The sequence below is a fragment of the Arachis ipaensis genome, chromosome B09, assembly GCF_000816755.2.
Source record: "Arachis ipaensis cultivar K30076 chromosome B09, Araip1.1, whole genome shotgun sequence".
In the NCBI taxonomy this organism is placed as follows: domain Eukaryota; kingdom Viridiplantae; phylum Streptophyta; class Magnoliopsida; order Fabales; family Fabaceae; genus Arachis; species Arachis ipaensis.
The window spans coordinates 8,357,209-8,372,530 of record NC_029793.2 but is presented as its reverse complement, the minus strand read 5'-3'; the positions used below and the strand labels follow the sequence as shown (position 1 = coordinate 8,372,530).

At 38.6% G+C, this 15,322-nt stretch overlaps 1 protein-coding gene across 1 annotated transcript; it reads left to right on the top strand.

Annotated features, from left to right (window-relative positions):
- On the top strand, nt 672-15,059 carry LOC107614919 (disease resistance protein RML1A-like). The gene is made up of 5 exons (XM_021111486.1): nt 672-1,423; nt 11,392-12,460; nt 12,553-12,852; nt 12,956-14,574; nt 14,710-15,059. Exons 1-5 carry the CDS (start codon nt 927-929, stop codon nt 14,810-14,812), a joined length of 3,588 nt encoding a protein of 1,195 aa, XP_020967145.1. The 5' UTR covers nt 672-926; the 3' UTR covers nt 14,813-15,059.

The window sequence follows — 15,322 nt, the reverse complement described above, 5'->3', positions numbered from 1 at the left end:
TTATATTAATAGAATAATAATTAATCTTAATAACCGATTTTAATATACTCGTTAAAATGATAAGCTCTGTCATCACCCCTATCCTCGATCGGTCAATCAAACGCAACTTGTCAACACGGCTTACATATAGGCAAAGGAACTTACCCTGAATTTCAGTAGAAACCACCCAATCAGTTTACTTTTTGTTCTGATGTAATAGTAAATATTTACGTACATTTATCTTGTTAATTTTTTTGTTTAGGTATTTTTCGGTCTAATTAATCTATAGTAGTATTAAACAATAAATTATTGTATGTATAAAATAAAATTTAAATTTTAATACTTATTTAAACGAATTAATAATCTAATTACCAAATCAACTTAATTTAGTTTATTATTATTCTTTTAAAGTATTAAATCGTATTATCTGATATAATACTTTAAAAGAATTTTGAGAATAATATTTTGTTAATATTAGACTAAGTTTATTTATCTTTGTTTCTCCTTCTTTCTTTCTCTTGTGTTAATTGAAAAAGAATTATATTTAATTTGTTTTATAAACTAATTATTGGTTGAGATAAATAAAAACAAAGAATAGTTTCCTAATTACATATGGAAAATTACCTGCGGAAGACATATATAGTGACATACAGTTAGGAACGGGTCATCATCATTTAATTTTGTCATGAAGGAAAGTTCACCTCACTTCACCTCACATCACTTCCAGCTTGTTAATCGGTTGACTACATGTGCGTCAATATTAGAGGTCTCGCTGTCTCCCTCTTATAAATTCACTGTGTCTTTCTTTTTATTTCACCATTTACTATTCGTCGCATGCTTGCATGCATATTGTGATAATATAGCTAGAATTATTCTCCCATCAAAGAGACCTAAACCCTAATAGAATGTTGCTCTATAATTAGCAATTTATATCTAAGAATTGATTTATGGCTAACACTGCTGCTGGATCGTCTTCGGTGTCTCCGAAAACATACGATGTATTTCTTTGCTTCCGAGGGGAGGACACGGGGGAGAATTTCACCTGCCATCTTTCTGCCGGTCTCGTTGACGAGGGAATCGAGATATACAAATACGATGATCAGTTTGTAAAAGGTTGTGATATTTGGACACAGATTTCTTTGGCGATCGAGGGTTCACGTGTGTCAGTGGTGGTTTTCTCCCAAGACTTTGCTTCTTCCAAATGGTGCTTAGAGGAACTGGTCAAAATAATGGAGTGCAGAAGAGATATGGGGCAGGTTGTTATACCTGTGTTCTACAACATAGATCCCGCACACGTGCGGTATCAGAAAGAGAGTTACAAGAAATCTTTTGCGAGGCATGAATGGAATCTCTGCAAAAATCAGCAGAAAATTCGTAGGTGGAGAGAGGCTCTCACTGAAGCCGCCAATCTGGCGGGATGGGTCTCCGGAAGTCCTGGGATAAGGTAATTTATTGTGACGGTTTAATTCAATGTCTAGTATCTAATATTTATGTCCTTTTCTTTTAACCTGCCTTTATTTATGTTTGAATATACTCGTTCTTAGCGTCAATGTTCAAATAAGACAAAACAAAAATATTATGCTAATCATAAGAAATTAATTTCTTAAATTCTTATACTAGTCATTGCATAAATATGAATAAAGATTTTGAATTGGGTTAAGTATGATTTTGGTCCCTAATGTAGAGGCCGAAAATTTATTTCGTTCCCGGCCTTTTTTTGGCTACAAAATGGTCTCGAAGGTTTCATTTTGTTTTAAAATCGTCCTTCGGACGAAAATACCCTTCCCCTTCTTTCCCAAAATGAACCATAAACAAAAGCAGAATGTGAAGCTGAACCAGAAGCGGAATCATGGCTTCCATTTAGTTGTTGGACTTCCTTGAGGCAGGTGAGGCTTTTCATCTCTACGATTGTTGTGCATTTGTCCGAGTTGGCATCGATACCTCTTTGAGTGAGCATGAAGCCTAATAATTTTTCGGCCTTCATTGCAAATGTGCACTTTAAAGGATTCAGTCTCATCACGTGCTTCCTTATTGTGGTGAATACCTCAATTAAGTCAGACAAGAGATTAAGGTCGTCTCTGGTCTTGACAAGCATGTCGTCGACATATACTTCCGTCAATTTTTCAATATGAGATGAGAACAACTTGTTCATCATCGTTGATATATGGCCCCATTATTTTTCAATCTAAAAGGCATTACTATATAATAATAGTTAGCTTTCGGAGTGAAAAAAGAGGCCTTCTCTTGATCCGACTTGTACATCAGAATTTGATTGTATCTGGAGTATGCATCCATGAACGAACTGATATCTATACTCTGAAGCTGAGTCAACCAAAGTGTCAATGCTGGGAAGGGGATATGGATCCTTGGGACAAGCTTTATTGAGGTCGGTGTAATCAATACACATCCTCTATTTTTCATTTTACTTTTTCACAAGGACCACATTAGCCAACCACAAAGGGTATTTTACCTTCCCTATAAACCCGACTTCTAATAAGGCTTACACTTGCTCTTCTACGACTTGTGCCCTTTCAAGACCGAGCTTCCGTCACTTTTGTTGTACAGGTCGGGAGCCTGGATAAATGGTGAGCTTGTAACACATGAGGTTGGTGTCTATGCCAGACATATCGGAAGCTTTCTAGGTAAAAAAGTCGGAGTTTCTTTGTAAGAGCTCAATGAGATTTGCTTATAATTTTTCATCCAAGTTGGCCCATATACTTGTTGTCTTTTCTGTCTGATCTCCAGTTTGAACCTTTTCAACCTTTCCTTCAGGTTTTGGATGCAGTTCTTCCCGTGCTCAGATACCATCAAGTTCAATAGTATTGACTTTCTTACCCTTTGTACTGCCCCTTAAGTTGAGACTTTCATTGTAATACTTTTTTACTAACTTCTGATCTCCTTTTACAGTGAAAATTTCATCTGCAGTTGAAAATTTTATGCATAGGTGAGGTGTAAAAACGACCTCAGCTAGTCGGTTTAATGTGGTCCGACCTATCAAGGTATTATAGGCTGACTTTACATCGACCATAATATAATCAATGCTTAAGTTTGTGGATTTCATGCCTTTACCAAAAGTCATATGTAACAAAATGAAACCAAGAGGTTGGATCGGCGTATCTCCTAACCCAAAAAAGTTGTCTGGATAAGGCTTCAATTTCTTTTCTTCTAACCCGAGTTTATCAAAAGCGGTTTGAATAAAATGTCGTCTGAGCTTCCCTGATCTACCAAAGGTTTGCATTAGCAAGGATCATTGTGATTACCACAGGATCGTCATGACCAGGAGTCACCCCTTGGGCGTCTTCTTTAGTGAATGATATTGTAGGTAAGTCGGGTACTTCTCTTTCCTCGCTGACCTGATAGACTTCTTTTAGATGCCTTTTCCATAAAGACTTTGTTATGCCTCCTCCTGCAAATCCTCCATTTATCATGTGCATGTGCCTATCAGGGGGTTGTGGTGGTCGATCTCGCCGACCTCCATCTTCATCACATCTCTTCTTTTCCTTGAATCATCCGATCTCTTTGCGAGGTATCTGTCTAGCTGACCTTCTCTAACCAACTTTTCTATGACATTTTTTATATCATAATAATCATTAGTAGAATGTCCATATGGTTTGTGATACTTGCAATATTCCGTCTAACTTCCATTTTTCTTGTGCTTAATAGGACAAGGAGGTGGAAGTTTTTCAGTGTGACAGATTTTTCTATAGATGTCGATAAGAGAAACTAGGAGCGGGGTGTAGTTATAATATCTTCGAGGTTTCTCCAAGCTGTATTCCTCTTTTTTTATTCGCTTCCTTATCTTTGTCCCGAGCTTGGTAGGGATGATTTGGCCTTGGGACTAGATCTCTAAGTCGGGAATTCTCCTCCATGTTGATATACTTCTTTGTCCACTCGTGTACTTCATATAAAGAGGTTGGATGCCGCTTAGATATGGATTGAGAAAATATCCCTTCTCTAAGGCCATTAACTAACCCCATTATTACTACTTCGAGAGGTAAATTTTGTATTTCTAAACAAGCTTTGTTGAACCTTTTTATATAAGCTTTGAGAGTCTCTCTGACTTCTTGTTTTATCCCTAAGAGACTTGGAGCGTGTTTGACTTTGTCTTTCTAAATTGAAAATCAAGTAAGAAACTTCTTTGCCAAGTCATCAAAGCAAGTCACCGACCTGGATGGTAAGCTATCAAACCACTTCATTGCTACTTTGGTTAATGTTTTTAGAAAAGCTTTGCAACGAGTCGCATCGAACGCGTTGGCCAGATACATCCTACTTTTGAAATTGTTGAGATGATACCTTGGGTCGGTCGTGCTATCATAGAGATTCATGTCGGGACTTTGAAAATTTCTTAGGACTCTAACCACATGATCTCTCCTAAGAATGGATCTTCTCCCCTAAAAGTGCTTTCTTCTCGTTCAGCGTTGTTGGTCCAATTTCGTAAATCAGCTTCTAATTTTGGAAGCTTTTTCTCGAGCTCCCTTCTACGTCGTACCTCATTTCACAGATCTCTTTCAACTTTCCTTTGTCGCTCGATCTCCTATTCGAGTTACTCCAACCGGCCATATGATGTCCGTGTACGATTCCCATGATCTCAGTTGGGTGTGGAGGTTCTTCATTCTCAGATGGATGCACCTCTTATTGTAGTCGTTGATTTTGAGGATTTCGTGATGTTCCTTCTCCATTAGGATTAATTGTTCTTTCTTGTCATGGGGGTATCACAAGGGTTCGGTCGTCGTTATAAGGTTCGGGCTTGGATTCAAATGTAGTGTGTTTGTCTTCAAATTGCTCGTACGCCATGGTTAGGTGTAGACTTCTAGGTCTTCGGCAACGACACCAATGTTCCGAGGGTTACTTAAGACGGTGATTTGGGCCTGAACATGAGGTTCAGACTCCTTCTAAGACAGCGTCCGACTTGTGCTGGTGCCGAGGTGCCTTCGTCCGAATTTTTCGTAAGGAGGTGAGAGTGGTACCTGCATGAGACTCTGATACTTAAATTAGTAAAGACTTTAGACAGATTTTTAGTAGATTGGGTTTAAAATATATTTGAGAGTATCAATGTATTTATAATAAAATAGATACTATTTTTTTAGAGTAATTTCACTTTTAATGATGAATAACTATTCACGTTTTTTTTTTAAAAGTTGTTTAAATATTCCTTCTAGATAATTAAAAAATATCTTTGAAGTTAGTTAGCTGGTGAAGCCGAATTGTTGTTAGAGAAATTCTATAATACTGATGGTGATTGCCAGCATCCCATGCTTTTATATGGTGTCAGGTTAGAGAGTGACACGTGTAAGTTGAGGTTAAATGGGAATAATGGGTGCGTGTTGGAGTTTCGTTGCTTTCGTTTTTGATTGTTTGATGGAAAATGATTAATTAACCATTAATCACAAATTAATTACTAATAAAAATTAAATTTTTTTCACATAATAATAAATTAAATAGATCAATAAGATTCTTATATAAAAATCCTTAGCACTTGATTTTCTCTTTTTTTTTTCTTTACTTAGAGGATCCTAGACTTTTTGGTCACCCAAAATTTTTATCCCCCGTTCTTTTAACCAAAGTGACCTCTTGACTCTAAATCTTTTTATTCGTTATTCAGAAGGCCAATACCATCATTAGTTTCAAAAAAAATTATAACTCCATAATTACTGACAAAAACACTAACACTAGTAGCTGAATCCTAATTTCTAAACCTAATTAGTAAATTAGCTCTCAGCCACCACATAGCTTCTATGTGTGAATTTCATGTATATTGGCATTTTTGTACTTTTTTCTAAAACATGGGGACTGTTTAACAAAACAAGAAATCGCTGGATTCGCGAAAATTTTTAATCTTTTAGAAGAAAAATCGTTGGGTCCGTAAAATTTTTTACTTCTTAAAAATAAAAATCGGTTAGTCTGAGTTGATCAAATTCAAAAATTGATATATTCAAATTGTTTCAACTTCAAAAGTTGATGGATCCGATTTGTTTGTCTCTTCGAATTGCGAATACAAGAATATTACACTTCTTTATCTTTATGTGTGTAATACACGAAGCTTGGCCAAACATAAAAATTAGAGCTAAGTATGATTTTGGTTCTAACATAGAGACCAAAAATTTATTTTGTCTCCGACCTTTTTTTGCTACAAAATGATCCTAAAGATTTCAATTTGTTTTAAAAGTATTCTTTAGACGAAAATATTCTTCCTCCTTCTTTTCCAAAATCAACCAAATACAGAGGCGTAGAGACACAAACAAATGCAGAGACAGAAGTAGACAAAAGCAGAATGCAGAAGTAGAATACAAATACAGAAAGCAGAAACAGTGAAACAACAACAACAATGAAACAACAACAACTAGAAAAACAACACCAACAACAACAATGAATAATGAAATCAGAGCAACAATAAAAACAAAACTAGAACCAAAAACAAAAACAGAAACAGAAGCAGAAGCAAAAGCAAAAACGACAAAGAGCATCGACGACCGAGTGAGGAGGAGGAGCAGAAACAGCGAGTGATGCGCGAGTGGCAGCGGCGGCGCGGTCTCCCTCTCCTTCCGATCTCTCTCTTCTCCCTTTCTCCTCTCTTGCTCTCTGTTTTCCCTTCCGATCTCTTTCTTCTCCCTTGCTATCTATCTCCTCCCTCTTCATCTGTGTGTGGCAGCTTTTTCTTCCGTTCTCTCCATCATAAGCGACGGCGCGGCGGCACTACCTTTTTAGTTAAAAGTAATTAAGTAATAGAAATAAAAAATTTGATAAAAAAAAAGACGATTTTAAAACAAATTAAAACTTTTAGAATCATTTTGTAACAAAAAAAAAAAACTAAAAACAAAATAAACTTTCAGTCTCTACCTTACCTAACAAAATCAAACTTACCCTTAAAAATTACTTTGGGCCTCAATCACACACAGCCATTTTATCTCCCATGCTAGAACTCGACTTCTCCATCTAATGCGTCATTATATATAGACTTCTTCCTCTCCTCCCTCTCTCTATCTCTTTGTCTCTTTCTCACTCTCTTTCATTATTCTTTCTTTCTCATAGTTGTCGTCTTTACACTCATCGTTGTTCTGCCATCTTTATGGCCACCGTCCGCCTCTTCGTCTGCATTATTTGGATCAATCTTCTTTTTTCTATTTTTTTTTTTGAAGAAAAAATGAGAATGGTTCGAGTTTGGGTTTGGTTCGATTCATCGGTTTTCAGACAGTTTTTCGATTTTTTTTTTTTGAAAGTAAGAGCTCAACACACAAGTGGAGCAAAGTAATACTAAGACAATAACTATAAATACTTAATAACTCCTATGTCATCTCCGGCATAGCCATCAACAACATGAGTTATTTACAACACCATTCCGTAGCACATGAAAATGATTGCTCCACGCATTCGCCAATTCCTGTTCCTTGCTGTGAAATATAGCATCATTCCGGCGTAGCCAAATAATCCATATGACTGAGAAGAATCCAAGTATCCAATACTTACGCCTCTCTTTTCTCATCGGCACAGATCTCCAATTCTCATAAAGCTCTTTCAAGTTACCAGTAACAACCACGTCTCTCCAAACGCCGATATCCAAGCACACCACACCTGCCAAGAGTACTCACAAGTAATAAATAGATGTTGTATATTTTCAGCATGTTTCTTACACAGCACGTACAAAACATCATTCTGTTGTAAGATCCCCAACCTACTTAGGCACAGCTCCGGGTATACATCAAGCCACCCCACGGAGACTAGGCTCCTATCTATATGACTGCACGACTGTCCTCTAAACCATGTTACCTTCGGTCATTCAGTGCCAAATCAATCAACTCCAAATCATTTATCCATGTTTTAAACTCTGCCACAGACACTGATAATGTAGTCGCTCCTTTCCTTTCCTCCAAGTGCACAATTTCATTAAAATCCCTAAGAAACAGCACGGCACCTGACACAATCCTGCAATATAACTCAATTCTTCCCACATGGATATCTTCTCAGCTCTCTCATGCGGACCATACACTAAGCAAATAGCACAATGAAAATTATCTTTTACCACAACTCCTTCTATACACATCCATCTATCCCCTTTATAGCAGTTATACAGTTTAAAATCCACTTCATCCCACATTAGCAATAACCCTCCATAAGACCCAATGGAACTTACAGACTCCCAACATGTTCTGTCACTTTCCCAGATACGCATAACATCAAATTTAGTTATTAATTCCTTTTTTGTTTCTATCAGGCCCAACATATCCAACTTAAATTTATTTTTGAAAGTCTTTAGCATACCAACTTTTGCAGCACCTCCCAACCCCCGTATATTCCAGGAACTAAAGATCATTTAATCAAACTATTACACACCTGTTTACGGTTTTTTGGCCGGCTTCTTCGGACTTTTTCTTTTTGCTTAGCCTGCCTCCGCTTCATAGCAATAGCTTCATTCTGCTCCTGCAAAATAGCCATGATGTCCTCCTCATCACTGCACTGAGCTCCTGACTCTACAGCTAGTTTCCAAGCCTCTTTGTTCTCAGCCATCTCTTCTTCCCAACTCGGCCTCTGTTCCTCAGGACCTGTTTTCGTACCATCATTCAAGCAATCTCTCATCTCTGGCCCTGATTCTGCACTATTATCCCTCTCGTCCTCTTGTCCATTACCATTCTGAGCCAATCCATCCAGCACATTCTCCTTCTCTTCCAGTCCCAAGCCATACTTACCTCGACTCTGCCTGTCTGCTTCTGGTTCATTGCAGTTTGTGAACATTCCGACAACCCTTCCCTAGCTCGTATCTCCTGGAATTCGCGTCCTCTCCAAAACGTCTGAGTTACAGGAAGTTCGTTGACTATGTCTCAATTCAGTTCTCAAGGCCGTCTCCTTCCTCACCAGCTCTCGTTCACGCTCGTCAGTAATGACTTCCAATTCATAGCTCGATCCTTGTTGAGTCCTATCAGCCGCTGATTCTGGAGCACCCTCAGCCGTCTCGCAGCACTGTCTACAGCCCTCCTCTCCCCGGTTTCGCGTCTCACGCTCTGCCTCGTTCAGGCGGCCATGCTCCAGACCAGCGGTACCTTTCCTCCTTCCTTGCCAAGTTGGCTCGTCGGACTTACCCCTTGCCTCCGCTTCGAGGCTTCCAGAATCTAGCTCCCCCTCATGGCATGTCCCGTCGTGTTCGTGACCGAACCTTGGAGGCGCCGTCTTCAATGGATCGTGAACCAGGAGTATGTGATCCTGCTGGGTCAAAGGTGGAACCGGGTCAAAACCAACCCGGTTAGGTAACCCAGCAGAAGGCCGATTCCGGCCTGCCTTGCCCCTCACCCAACAAGCATGATCCATGACAATCTTATTGGGCCTAGTAGTTTCCAGTCCTTTACCATTCCTCATCCCATCATGTGCTTGACAAACCACTCCTTCATAATTATTAGAAATCGTATCTTCTGAATCAATGTCCTTATTTATTTCATATGATCCCTGAGAATCTGTCTTGTCCAATAATGCCGCATAATTGCCATTTCTGTTAGACCAATTTGAATTTTTTTTTTATTCCATTCATTCAAATCAAGGCTTGAATTTACCATCCTGTCCTTATCTTGTTCCTTGTTTCTATGTTCTACCGTCATCAACACCGCCGCCTGATCCCAATCTACCACCTTCCGGTCAGTTCCGTGCTTCAATATGCACTCTTCTATATTTATCATTTTCCTGCCTTCTGTCTCTTCTTGACTCTTCCGAAAACATTCCTCCCTATACACCTCTCCACCCACTTCTCTGACAAGGATGTCGAACCCACTTGTCCTTATTGTAACGTGAATCCATTCGTTAATCACATCAAAAACACACGTATCAATTAGAACCTTACCCACACTGAATGAGTTGCACGATCTCGTTAGTTTATCGCACTCCACCACTTCGCCCCATTGCTCCCCTATTCTGCGAAAAGTGTCATTCGACCATGTATGCAATGGAACTCCATAACACTCCAACCAAACTCTCCTAGACTCACTTTTCTCAGTCTCGTCCCATCTCCATACCATATGAAACAATTTTAATAAATCATTCATTCTAAAAGTGTATGCTTCTTCAGCACTAAGCACCGTGTCGAATGTAATCATTGCTTTATATGCCCCCAACTCTCTTACCTGTGTCACACATGGCCAGTCCGTACGGATATTTTCCTGTAGCGACCGAAAATCAATAGCCAATTTCGTACCGCCGACAATACTTCTCTGTAGGCAAATGACATTCTCACTTGCTATCGGTACTTCTAGCTTCTTTGTCCATCCGTTGCTATTTGGATCTTTGATAGGTGCATCTGACGACTGCCTCCCCGCTTTCACTTCAGCTGCTCTCACACTCTTCATCTATGGCTGGCCTCCTCCAACATCGTGCCTGGTGATCACCTTCCCTCCTGTACCCTTCGTATTTTGCATCATAGCTCCTCTTCTATATTTGGCTTCGCCGACGAACATTCTTCTACCCCTCAATACCATACTGTTCATTTCTGCTACGGCCTTCAAAGCCCCTCCCTTTGTAGTATACCGTACAAAAGCAAACAGATATATCTGGCTATTTTTATTCTTTCGCGACAGATATATGTCGATGATCTTACCTGTCCATTTGAACGTATTAAAGAGTTCTCTTTTCGATATATCCCCCGGCAAATTGTCTACAAAAATGGAAAAAGAATCAAGCTCCAAACGTTGATATTCTTCTGTGTTCCAAACCCTAGGATCTTTGCCATATTTACCCTGTGTATTAGTTCCCCTCCTGTGTTTTCCCACCTCACACGCTCTCTCTCTCTCATTATCTCTCCCAACACCTCATTTTGCCTCTTATGTAATTCTACTTTCTTTCTACTACACACATGAGCTTAATTTCCAATAATAACAGTATAAAACCACCCATATTATGGAAAAAGTTTAGGATCCATAACTAACTAGACAGTTTTTCGATTCTCTATTAGTTTGTAAAGGAGACGATTTTACGTAAGGATCGAATCGTGTTGGACACCGGTATGTAGTTGAACCAATGTGGTTCGGTTTTCAAAACATTAACCAGTACACCAAAAAAGAACTGCAAAGCCTTAGGACTAGCAACATCATCCTTATTCCTTACAAAACCTAGTGCATGACGTGAATCAGGATCAAGAATAAACGTTTCTATGAACCAATGCTTTACAAATTCTAAGAGCCGTAAAATCACCATCCTGGCCTCTAATTAAGCGTCAGCATGAGGCAGTGTCCGGTGTTAGGAAACGAGCAGAAGCGATAATTATATATTCATGCGTCTGCTTCCTATACTTATCTTTGAAGAAACGTATGCATCAAGCCATCAACATTCTGTTCAAAGATATAAGTATTCCTACTACTACAAAGAAAGAAAAAGAACGATTGTGTATCAAATTAATAGGTTCCCTAATTATTTCTCAATTTTGTTTTGCTAATATTCTAGGGACGACAGTGAACTCATTCGACACATCGTCAAGGATGTCTTGCAAAAGCTGAAACAGAGACGTCCGAATACAACAAAGTACCTTGTTGGAATTGAGAAAACTCAGAAAGATATTGAAATGTTACTCCAAAATGCTAAAATTATTGGAATTTGGGGTCCAGGTGGAATAGGAAAGACGACAATAGGCAAAGTCGTATATAACAAACTCTCTTCCCAGTATGACAGTGTTTGCTTGATGGAAAATATATCCGAGGAAACAAGAAGGTATGGACTACCACGTCTGTGTCGTAACCTTTTCTCGGACCTGCTAAAAGAAGACAATCCAACTCATAATGTTCGGAGACTGCAAACTAAAAAAGCTCTAATTGTGTTTGATGACGTTGATAGTTTCAAGCAATTAGAATACTTATGCGAGGACTCTCAAGTGCTCAGTTACCTAGGAGAAGATAGCAGGGTCATTATTACATCAAGAAACAGGCATTTGCTTGCTAACAAAGCTGATGAGATTTACGAGGTCAAGAACTTGAACCTTACAGAGTCTCTAAAGCTTTTTAGTTTGAAAGCCTTCAGCAAAAGCTATCCTGAAGAGGGATATGAGAAACTCTCTAAGCAAGTGGTTGAATACACAGGAGGAATTCCGTTAGCTCTTAATGTGTTGGGTTCACATCTTTCCTTCAGACTTGATAAAGATTTTTGGGAAAGTACCATGAGGAAACTTGAAAATTCCCCCAATGAAGACATTCAAAAGGTGTTAAGAGTGAGTTATGATGGATTAGATAGTCTACAGCAGAAGATATTTTTAGACATTGCATTCTTTTTCATTGAAGAAGAAGAAGAGCGTGTCAAGAAGATATTACATGCTTCTGGATTCGAACCAAACAATGGACTGCTCGAACTTAAAGATAAAGCTTTAATATCCACTACATCTTATGACAGTAGAATACAAATGCATGGCTTGTTACAAGAGATGGCTTTGGATATAGTTCGTCGAGAATCCGAACTGAATCCTGGAGGCCGCAGCAGATTGAGGGATGTCAAAGACATTCGTGATGTACTTGAAAATAACACAGTAAGGAAGACAATTATACTAATTTGTTTCAGGCACATACTTCCTTCATATCGAAGTGGTGTTTAATTTGATGTAGTTTCTTTATTTGACAGGGAACTAATGCAGTTGAAGGCATAGTTTTGGACTTATCTCAGATAGAAGATTTACAGTTGAGTGCAGATGTATTCGAAAAGATGAATAGGATAAGGTTTCTGAAATTCTATATCCCCAGAAGTAAGAGTTCCAGTGAGAAGTATCTCCCTGAAGGCCTTACGCAATTTCCTAAAGAATTGAGGTACCTTCAGTGGGACGCGTACCCTTTGAAATCTCTTCCGCTGAGATTGTGTTTTAAATTTCTTGTTGAGATTCACATGCGACACAGCAATGTTGAAGAGCTTTGGCAGGGAAAGAAGGTAGACACATGTATTATGTATATATTATATGCTTATTTCCCTATATTAATCAAAGTTTTATTAAAGATTTTCAGTTGTGATTTTTCCTTTCGATTTGTTGCAGGATCTTCACAATCTAGAAGTAATTGACCTATGTGAATGCAGAAAGTTGATGAACCTTCCAGATTTGTCTAATGCATCAAGACTTAGAACGGTGAATCTCTCCGGTTGTGAGATGTTGCATTATCTTCATCCAACAGTTCTATCTGCTGGTAAGCTTGCTACTTTGATACTGGATAGGTGCAAAAATCTCATGGAGGTTAAAAGTGAGAAGCGGTTAGAGTCTTTAGAGAAGATCAGTGTCAATGGTTGCTTAAGTCTCAAGGAATTTGAAGTTTGGTCAAGTTTAATTGAAAAATTGGATCTAAGCAAGACAGAAATTGAAACATTGCACACATCCATTGGACATATGGAGAATCTTAAGTCCCTCAATCTAGAAGGTTTAAAACTTAAGCATCTTCCAAATGCGTTGTCCGGCTTGAAATCCCTAAAATATCTTAATCTTTCTCGCAGCGGAGTAGAATTTGACAAACCCCAGCTACATGTGTTGTTTAATGGCTTACAGTCACTAGAAAAACTACATGTAACAGATTGTAGTAACTTGTTTGAGCTTCCTGACAACATCAACGTCTTACAGAAATTGCAAGAATTAAGGCTTGATGGGAGCAGCATAGTGACACTGCCAGAAAGCATCAAGCACCTTAGAGTGCTGAAAGTTTTGTCGTTGGAGAATTGCAATAAGCTTGTGAGTGTGCCAGAGCTACCACCATCCATCACGGTGTTCAATGCCAGTAACTGCACTTCATTGGTATCGGTATCAGTATCAACTTTAAGGATGATGGGAAAAACGAAATGCATTTCGTTCAAGGATAGCTTGAAGCTGGATAAATATTCACTCCCTTATTCTATCACGGAAAGCCTCCACTTAACAATGATGAGTGCTGCATTTCACAATGTGCTAGTAAGAGTTTTCGACAACAAGCTCCATAGTTACAACTACGTCAAGGTTCGAGGTTGTCTACCAGGAAGCAGAGTCTCAAGGCACTTCAAGAATCGAACAAGAGGGTCCACCATTACTATTAGACTCCCCAGCTGCACCTCAGTGCTGGGATTTCTTCTTTCAGTGGTTATCTCTCCAGGTGTTGCTAATGCTAACATTTACTGCAGATGTTACTCAGCAGATGGGACACCTATCGGTGAGAACACTCGATGGTACTCTGTGATTGAAAGCTTGAATTCGGATAATGTGTTTATGTGGTATGATCCATACTTCAGTGACAGCATTCTCAAGCTTCATGAAACACATGTCTCTTTCAAATTCTATAGTGAAGAAGGATTGGAATTGGATATAATAAAAGAATGCGGTGTCCACGTAATAGGTCCCTCTGAGTTCCACAGTGTTTTAGGGGAGATGGATTTGGAGTATGAGCAGAAAGTGGAGTTGGGAGTGAAGTTAGGATTGGCGTTAGACATCCAGCGCCAGGTGGATTCTAACGTGGATTTGCCTAATTTGCTGTTTGCGTTCGAGTATGGATGGAAGTTACAACCGCCAATGCAATCTGAGCTTGAATCACGACGCAGAGCCATGGCCGATGTAATTCGGAAACAGATGTGGGACCTCATCTTTCCACCTTGTCCAGCTGCTGGAATGTGGGGAAACATCACACAGGATTTTGAAGATAGGTGAGGCCTCTTTCTTTCTTTCCTCTTTTTTTTTTTTTTTTTTTTTGGAGAGAGGGAGAGACAGATGCTGTTTTTATTCTTAAAATTTTTAATATGTTTGGACTTTGGATAAAACTAATATATCTTCTTCGATAGAGGGCTGGGCAGCGGCCATGGCGGTGAAAAGGTAAGGAGTAAGGACAAGGGTATCGCCAGAGTTTCGCTGCTGCCATCGGAGTTTGCACCGTTTGGGAGATAACTAGATAAGAAGATTAAGGTACAACTAATAGAGAGAATATCAAATATTATTTTGCATGTATAATTGTATACATTTGGGGAATTACAGGGTAGAGCAAAAGCATACAAATATATAGATAATTAGATATTCCCTCAATTTGTATCCGGTGTTGACACGGTGAGTTTTAGTATAACCTCCTTTTCGGGTTCGTGGAAGCTGGAGATTAGGACACGTCCCTTTATGACATGGTAATGGTTGAATAAGTTTTGCCATCGAGTTATATGGCATAGAATATTTTCATATTCACTATTTTTAATGAAAAAAATATGGTTGGATAGATTTTGTTTGTATTAATATTAGAGTTTGTTAATTTTAGAAGAAAAAAATTATTTTAATTATAAAAAAATATCGGATGACATATTTTGATTTATCAAATTACTAACTTAAAATATAAATTATATATAGAGTAAAAATAGTAGAAAGAAATAGAAAAATGGAGAGAGATAGATGATAGAATTTAGGAAGGGAGTT